General features: G+C 43.9%; 1 protein-coding gene across 1 annotated transcript; it reads left to right on the top strand.

Moving 5' to 3' along the window:
* Positions 1-1,815: 1,815 nt before the first annotated feature.
* On the top strand, positions 1,816-8,573 carry LOC148100326 (SH2 domain-containing protein 3C-like). Its single transcript, XM_087849639.1, has 7 exons — positions 1,816-1,837; positions 4,120-4,580; positions 4,918-5,033; positions 5,779-5,950; positions 6,471-6,582; positions 6,703-6,912; positions 8,281-8,573. The coding sequence occupies exons 1-7, from the start codon at positions 1,816-1,818 to the stop codon at positions 8,448-8,450; spliced, it is 1,263 nt and encodes a 420-aa protein (XP_087705765.1). The 3' UTR covers positions 8,451-8,573.
* The last annotated feature ends 615 nt before the right edge of the window (positions 8,574-9,188 follow it).

Genomic DNA, 9,188 nt, shown 5'->3' with positions numbered 1-9,188 from the left:
CTGACCCTAAGGCGCAGGGAACAAACCCTCTCGTCCACCGGGAAAAACCCCAACGTACCGGCAGCAAGCCGAGGGGATATTAGAATACCGACCCCAGCCCGCCGCCTCTCACCAAGGGCAACTCCAGACTGAGACAGAGTCCAGCCCCTCTCCAGGAGACTGGTTCCAGAGCCCAAGCCATGCGTAGAGGTGAGCCCGACTATATCTAGCCGGTACCTCTCAGCCTCACGCACTAACTCAGGCTCCTTCCCCACCAGAGAGGTGACATTCCATGTCCCTATTGCCAGTCTTGGCAGCCGGGGGTCAGTCCGCCAGGGCCTCCGCTCCTGGCCGCCACCCGGCACACAATGCACCCAACCCCTATGGCGCCTCCTGCGGGTGGTGGGCCTGCGGGAGGATGGGCCCATGTCTCCTCTTCGGGCTGTGCCCGGCCGGGCCCCATGGACTAAGGCCCGGCCACCAGACGCTCGCCCTCGGGCACCCTCCCCCGGCCTGGCTCCAGGGCGGGACCCCGGTAACCCTATCCCGGGCAGGGTAAACTGTTCCCTCGGTGTTCTTTTCATAAGGGTCTTCTCAATCGCTCTTTGTCTGGTCCCTCACCCAGGACCAATTTGCCATGGGAGACCCTACCAGGGGGCAAAAGCCCCCAGACAACATAGCCCCTGGGATCCCTGGGACACACAAACCCCTCCACCACGATAAGGTTGCGATTCACGGAGGATAAATAAATTATCAATTGTACCTGGTATCGTTCGGAAAGATCTTTCTAAATGTTGTCCTTTATGCTCCTTGTGAAGGCAGAGTCATCTTCTTGTACGGTGTAGTGTTGCTGTAGCTTTTGCAGGATGGGCAAAATCTCATCACAGGTCGGACTTCTGTCACTGGACACTGCTAGTGTGGAGGTGTAGTGCTTCCGCATGAGTACCACAAACTCCTCTGCTTTTCTTAAGTCATCATTGCCCATTTTAGCCAGTCTGCAATATCAACAAAGCAAAAATACAACAGATATGTTGCATAAAACAAACAAAAATAAAACCTGAGTCCAAATGAAGCCATATTATCATTAGTTTTCAATACCACTCACCTTTCCTTTTCTATGGATGGCAGGAAACTGCTCGCAGAATCTCTCCATCATCAAATACAAAGAGTTCCATCTGGTCTTTACATCTAGGAGCAGCATATGCTTGGGCAGCTCTGAGGGGTAACGCGTTCACAACTTAAATGCTAATGTAAGGTCCCATATGGTCCCACATATCTTAGTTTATAAATTTAATTTGATCATGATCTAATGATTATAATATACACAATCTTAAAAACCATATTTACTATGCTTACTGAGCAACTCTTGCTTCTCCTTCAGGACCACTTTTGCCATGTGGGACCTCTTCATCCATACAATCACAGAGCGAATTCTTGCCGCCCAGTTGAGAATGGCAGGACAGTTGTAGAGCTTCTGAGCTCCAAGGTTCAGGGTGTGTGCAAAGCATGGAAACTTGAGAATTTGTTGCTTTTTGACAGCTACATCCATGTTGGCTGCATTATCAACAGTGGCTGCCACAACCTTGTCTTTGATACCATACTCCACTCTGGCCATTCCTGACATAATGCAGCGTTACTGTGAGGTAATGATCTTGACTAAAACTTGTCCATCCATCTGCAGTGATGGCTGCCTTCAACACATGTTTCAGCTGAGAAATCAGATTAGCCTTTTCGACTGCATACCAAGCAGGGATCAAGTGGTTGGTTAAACTGTCTCTGTTTGGGGCTTTGTACTTAGGGTTCAGAGTCTTTATCATTTCTCTAAAAGATATAGAAATGGAAACGGATGAAACATCTGGTAAGAGGAGAACATGCAACTTTGACATTCCCTGACTTAGCCTACAATTAAACATTCACTTACCGAAACTCGGGGGCATCTACTGTGGCAAAAGGGTGCAAGCCTTTTACAACAAACTTAGTCACTGCTCGGTGACATTCGTCTATCCTGGCCTGTGTCATTTTACTTTTCCCTGCCTCTGTGAAAGGAGAAGCCACCCGTAGACTGGAGCGAGAACTGCCAGCATCTGAGCCAGCCTTTCTCTCTCGTCATGGTTATCTAAATGCACAGTAATAGCAGGTTTTGTAATAAGGTAAATTGCGCTAACATAATATGCAATGCTAGTTGCTTAGTTACCTGCAGTATTAATGGGAGAGGACGTGGAAACGCTACCGCTGCTGCTGGGTTGAGCTTCGCTAGTCCGGAGCGGATCAAAAACACGACATTCGTTGAAAGCTATCGCGTGTTTTTTGAGCAAATGCTTTTGCATATTCGTCGTGTTTCCTCCCTTTGATGAAATCTCTACTTTGCAAGTAGCCCTGTTGTCATCCTTTCTCATAAAGTGTAACCAAACTTTTGAGCGTTTGTGCCGCTCTGGCGCCATGTTTCCTACTGGGTAAAAGACGCTACTCAACGCGATGACATCATTCGGGGCGACTGGAATCGATAAGGGAATCGTTTTTAAAAATGGCAAACGATTCCAAGGAATTGAAACAGTGGGAACCGGTTCTCAACAAGAACCGGTTTTCGATACCCATCCCTAGTTGCTACAGGTTACTATAGACAAAGGCAAGTGTATCTGAAATGAATGGATGGTTTTGGGTGAAGACATTTGAGGATAAAATGGAAGTAATTGAAAAATTGAAGGCAACATAGAAATAATGTGCAAATGTGGACAGAAAGCAGTAAAACTTTATGAGAATACTACACGTGGGTAATGTGTAATTATTAAACTGTTGTAGTGTGTGTGTGTGATGTAAGTAGAAGGTTATCGGTGTGCCTAATCAAACAGTGTGTTCAAATAGTGAGTTCATCTACATGAACTTCATTACCTCGCCCTCTGACTTAAAAAAGTGAACGTGTTGGTTCACAAGACAAATAAATTGCACATTAAAACAAATAGCAGGCCATGAGTTAATGATCAGGAAAAACAAGAACAAGAAAAAATTCCCAATTAAAGCTGCAATAGAGTTCGAAAGAGTTAATGCAAGTCTTCAAAAGATACATTATACTGTATGTGTGTCCTATTAATTGATTAATTAATTAAATGATTCACATGATTCTACTGGATGTCCTCACACGGTAGATTAATTGCATTCAGAGACAACAACTAAAGATAAAAAGGAATCTACCTTTCTGTTTATTAAAAAACAAATTGAGCAGCACCGCTTGATATTAACTGACATGACTGAGTGAAGTCAAGGAAACCAAGACGGTGAGTAAACTAAATGACATAAAAGTTTGTAAGTAAAGATCCAAATCAGGGAGAGAAGTATTATGGCATCGGTAAACTCAGTCTAGACCAGCGGTCCCCAACCGTTTTTGCGCCACGGACCGGTTTATGCCCGACAATATTTTCACGGACCGGCCTTTAAGGTGTCGTGGATAAATACAACAAAATAAAACTAGTACCGATACTGTAACACATATCATAACACACGTGAAAAGACCCAGGAAAACCGAGTTAACGCTAAAAACGATAACAAAATAACGCTAAAAACTGATAAGAACCCTGAAAACCACACATTTCACACCTGAGTCTCAACTCTCGCAGCCCGGTACCAAATGACTCACAGACCGGTAGCGGCCCGAGGCCCGGGGGTTGGGGACCGCTGGTCTAGACAATAATGAAGGCAGAAATAAACTGACAGAAAGGAAGTGAAAATGCAGAAAGCAAAAAAGAAATTATCCTTCAAAATAAAGCAGGAACTAAACTGAAAAAGGGAAACACCGAGACACAAACTAAGGTGAAAATAAGAGGCGCACAAAATATGAAAGTTTAACATTAATTAACTATGAGTCAACCCAAAAGCCATGATGGTATAATATTCCTCTCTGCCTTAGAGTCCTAAAATAATTGTCCAAAACTTTTAACCACAGTGATCAGCTACACTGATGATATTTTTATCAGTATATTTCATTGTCATGGGTTCATTAGTCTATAATAATCATCCACAAAGAATGTGCCACTTCCTCTTATTATGTATCTCAAGTAGTGTCTGAAATGTATATATTTATTCTGCTTTATTTGGATAAATATTTGTAAACATCTTTTTCCTAATTGTTCCTCCCTTCTTCTCCAGCCCCCTCATCCAGAACTCCGTCCAGCAGCCGGACTCCCACTGTGACTCCGTCCCTGCCGAGGCGCTCGGACACCGTCCAACCTCTGCCCTCTCCCAGCAGCACCCTACAGAGACAGCATCTTGACAGACACCAACCTCACCACACCCAGGTCTCTCCCTCCTCTCATGCGGACGGGAGCTGCTACACAGAGCTGTACCCTGGTCCTCAGAGCTATGTGGAGAGGCTGCAGGCAGAAGAGGGGTCAGCGGGGGTCGACCCACTGAGGGCCGAGGATGGGAATGTGTACTTTTCGCCTGTGGTGGAGACGGTCTCCTGTTTCAAACCCAGCAGGTACCAGTCACCACTGATGGGAAAAGAGAATAAGCCTCTAGAAGTGGGCGTCCTGCGGAGGGTGAAGGAGCTTCTGGTGGAGGTGGATCCCAGGACGATGGCCAAACACATCACCAAGGCTGACTGCATGGTACTGTTTATAGCTGCCCTAATCAATATTTGTAAAGTAATAGGGATTTTTTTTAAGGATGGACTGCAGCTCTGCAGAAAGGTTTAGGGATTTCTTTATTTTAGTCTGAACGCAGTGGCAACGATGCAGAAGGAAAACTAGGGCTAGCCATGCGTTAGTGATAACAGGTAAACTATGGGGTATTCGTTTGAATGCAAATTCTAAACCATTTCTAAATCAAAGTGTTATTGATGTGTGAAAACATGCAGATGTTTCAGGAGATTTTAAAGTGTATTTTCCTGCTCATCCTGTTTCTGAAAACTAGTGCAGCAGTTCTTACATCTGTGTGTGTTCCTAGGTGGCCAGAATTCTGGAGGTCACGCCAGAGGTGCAAAGAATGATGGGCGTTACCTCCGGGATGGAGCTGCTCACGCTGCCACATGGACAACAGTTAAGACTAGACCTGCTGGAGAGGTGAATACTGTTCAACCAGTTCAGCTGTTCATTAGCACGATAGAACGGTGTTTATCTGACATCATACATATATTGCAAAAGCATAAAAATAGTTTTTTTGCATAGATTATATATAAAAGATTGATGTAAGTGAACTGTAACCTCACCACGTGCCTTCTAGACTGCTGTTTGTTGAGCCTTATTAGACTTTTGTCCACCAAGTTGGGTTTTAGTTATCTGCAAAGTTATCTACTAGCAAATGTTTTTACAAACTGGAACCATAAACTATAATGCTGCTAATTAAGTTGCTAGACTAGACTAGAGAGACCAACCTGGCTTTGTTACCAGGCTATAAGACTTTCTGCTGTTAAGTGGGGCATTTATACACAGGAGTCTGTGGGGTTTGGGTCATTTTTGTAGTCAGGCTCAAGTCACTAAGGAAACTGCCGTTTTTGGGACTTCTGCTTCGGCTTCCTTTTTCAGCCACAAAAGTTGTTACTTGAGTGTCACAACAGCAATGACATGGTGTGTTATTCCTAATTTATTCATAGTAATTTATAATTCTTTCCATCTTTTTTTTTTTTTAGCCTTCTTTTAACTACGTGATTTATTCAGTCTGTTTGAAACCATATGTCTGCTTTCCCTTTCAATGTTGTCTCCCTATTCCTGCTGTTGGAAGTCTTGTTCTGACTTTAAGGACCTCTTTAAGCAAAGTGTGATCACTGCGTGGGCTGATATGACGTGATATAACATAACATTCCTGCAGGTTTCAAACCATGTCGATTATGTTGGCTGTGCACGTGTTGGGCTGCACGGGGACGACTGAAGAACGAGCCTGCCTGCTTCACAAAATCATCCAAATCGCTGCTGAGCTCAAGAGCACAATGGGCAATATGTTTGGCTTCGCTGCAGTCATGAGAGCCTTGGAGCTTCCGCAGGTAAGCATGCACTGCACGGAGCTTTGGTTATTTGTGTTCATGGAGATAGGGGAGGCACGCAGGAAACAGCCGGAAGAGCAAGGGATGTGTAACAAAGGTTGCCCGGGGTAAAGTTAAACCAGGGTATAGGTAAGAGATTAACAAATATTGACTTAATGGAACAGCGTAGTACAATAAACAGGAGGCTGTAACCCCTTGCCTACTGTGTATACTGCTATCAGTGTGCTTTATCACATCCTCAAACAAAAGGTGCAAAGTCATTTATTGATAACTTATTAACCTTTCAGTGATTTTATTAACTCAAATGCAGAAAAGTTTCTTCATTTTATATTTTTTCTTAGTTATTATTAATATATATTTTTAACTTGGCCTGTCTTTTCTGGCAAAGAAAAAAAATAAAGACAGGGACAATTTCCATAAGATTAGCTGTCAAACAACAGTAAGACAAATTGAATAAAACAAATATATACAAAACAAGAGGAAGGAACAAAAGCAATAGTGTTGTTCTTCGGTCTTTCAGGTGTCCCGTCTGCAGGAGACTTGGATGGCGTTGCGGCAGCGGCACACAGAAGGCGCCATTCTCTATGAAAAAACACTCAGGCCATTTATGAAGAGCCTGAACGATGGAAGAGGTAGAGCGTCTCATGAACTCGACACCACATGATAAAAGCATGGAGAAACCATTCCTGCTCATATCTTGGTGCTACACCATTGTTTCCACAACAAACATGATCTCTGTATCTGTCTTTCAGAAAGCTGTCCGCTGTCCAACACCACTTTCCCCCACGTCCTCCCTCTTCTGACTCTGATGGAGAAGAATGCGGTGGTGGGTGAGGAGGGGACAGAACTGTGGGAAACGGTGGAAGTTGGGGTGGAAGTGGTCATGTTCCACCTCGGGGCGGCGAGAACCATTGCCCAGCTAGGGGGCATCTACCGCTCTAACGCTGAGAGCAAACTACAAGGTGAGAGACGAAAACAAAATGCAGTATGTCTGCTTTATAACATTAGCAAATTAAATACAAACCTTTAGAAAATTTAAACACGAAAGACCGCAGGGATCCGTCTTGGGACCTGCTGTATTTACTCTCCACACACTTGTTCCACTGCAGGAACACGGATCGCATGTTAGGTGCTGCAGCTTACTGCTGTTCTTCATGTTGTTTCTAATGTGCTTTCACTTTTCTTTCCTTTCTTTTTTTAATACCGCTTTCCTCAAGTTCTAGCAGAAAAGTAGCCTAGCATTTCTTAGCAGCCACTTAAGCGTTGGTAGCCTAGAGCATGTTTTTATTTTCAATCTGGAAAAAGTCCAACACAGTAGTTCCAACCAGGTGGCAACCTGCAATAAAAATATAATAAAGTCAGATTGAGGCATGCATGAAATGCATGCAAGTCAAACTACATTTGAAACCTTTTATTAAAGAGACTGGTACATGCTGCAGCATTAAATAATCTGATTATAAAAAATAATTAGGAAAAGTGTTATAATTTCCTAAATCCCATTCTAAGGTCATTCTTGAGCTGATGGTTTATTTTAAGTTGAAGTTTATATTATAATTAATCAGTAATAAATAGCTTCACGACTGGTAGGCCAAATGAACAACCCAAGGCTGTATAGTGAACTGCAAGGACTTCCTCTTTCACTTCTCCTGTAAATAAACTCTTCTTTTCTTCTTCTGCTCCTGATGGGGTCTCCATCCATCTCACCCTATGCCCATCATCCTCTGCTGTCACGCCAACCCTCTGCATGCCAAATCTTTTCTGTGGTCTTCTTCTCTTCCTCCTGCCTGGCAGCTCAACGTTCAGCATCCTTTGTCCATTACATCCACTATCCCTCCTCTACATGTCCAAATCATCTCAGTCTTGCCTCTCTAAGAAACCACTCAACCTGGGCTGTCTTCTGATACTCTTTTCCTGTCTATCCCGGTCACTTCCAATGTCTTTGTCTTTTCTTCTTGTCAGGAGCACCGCCTCTAAACCATGCATCATAGCAGGTCTCAATACCATCTAGTAAAACTTCTCTTTCGCTCTGGCTTCTGTCACACATCACCCCTCATGCTCATCCACACCCGCTCCACCCTGGCTTCACTCTCTTCTTCACCTTTCTTGTGCACTTGTCTGTTCTGATGGTTAACCTCTGATATTTAAACTCTACCTTCATTACCTCTGCTCCTTGCAGCTTCCCTGTTCATCCCTCTCATTCACACATTCTGTTCTTGTTCATGTTTGAGACAGGTCCAGTTACAGGGACCTCTGTGGTAGAAATGGTAGTCCTCTTGTTCCTCTCTACACTCCCGTGCTGCTAATAATGTTAAACTGATGTGATGTTGCAGGTTTCCGGGAGCAGGCCGAAGTCCTGGAGCTTTTCCTGACCGATTTCCAGATGCGGCTGCTGTGGGGGAGCCGGGGGGCCGAGGAGAAACAGGCTCTGCGATACTCTAAGTTTGACCAGGTGCTCACCGCCCTGTCCAACAAGCTGGAGCCACCCATCAGACGACACTGACCCCAGCACTGTTTTTAGAGGCCTTGTTTATGAGCTCATGCCTACATACATGGACAATTACTGTGTTGGACACTGAGAAGCTCCTCCACTGAAAGCTCATTAAAAGGGAAAGCGCTGTGATCTTTCAAACAATGAGGCTTCCTAAGCGTGTAGACACCAGAACGAAGCAGTGCACCCACTTAGTTCAAATCTGTCACATGTAGCAGACCGGGATACTTGAAGAGTGAGACTGAAATTTTATAAATGCTTACCTTCCCGTACCAGCACTTTTCCAGTTCCTTTGAAGCTAAACTGATGTAACTCAAGGTTGAGGAACTTTATCTGAAAGCTTCAGCAGAATGACGACAGCTTGTGAAAGAAACCACTAAATGCTTTGATGGAGTCTCCAGAGGGTGTTTTTATTTTTGACTGAGGACTTGCCCTGCTTCAACAACGTCACAGATCAACATTGTCCTGTGTTAGTTTATCTAACAAAGGACTGCATCTACTCCACAGTGGCACAGGATGACATGATTTGGAAGTGTAAATATGTGGTGCTATTTGAGGTTACCGAGGCTGTGCCTCAGTCTGATAGGCTCATGTTTGTAAATGTTTGAATCTCCCTAAAGGCTGGACCTTAGCTAAATCCACAAACATATGTCACATTGTAGAATGTAATAACAGAATAACTTTTTGTATCTTTTCAATTATTAGGATTTTATAATTTGAAGAGAATATTAAATGTAACCTGGGGTCAGT

This window comes from Neolamprologus brichardi, chromosome 12, assembly GCF_056152115.1.
Source record: "Neolamprologus brichardi isolate AB-2024 chromosome 12, ASM5615211v1, whole genome shotgun sequence".
Classification (NCBI taxonomy): Eukaryota; Metazoa; Chordata; class Actinopteri; order Cichliformes; family Cichlidae; genus Neolamprologus; species Neolamprologus brichardi.
This window is presented reverse-complemented; position numbering and strand designations above follow the sequence as displayed.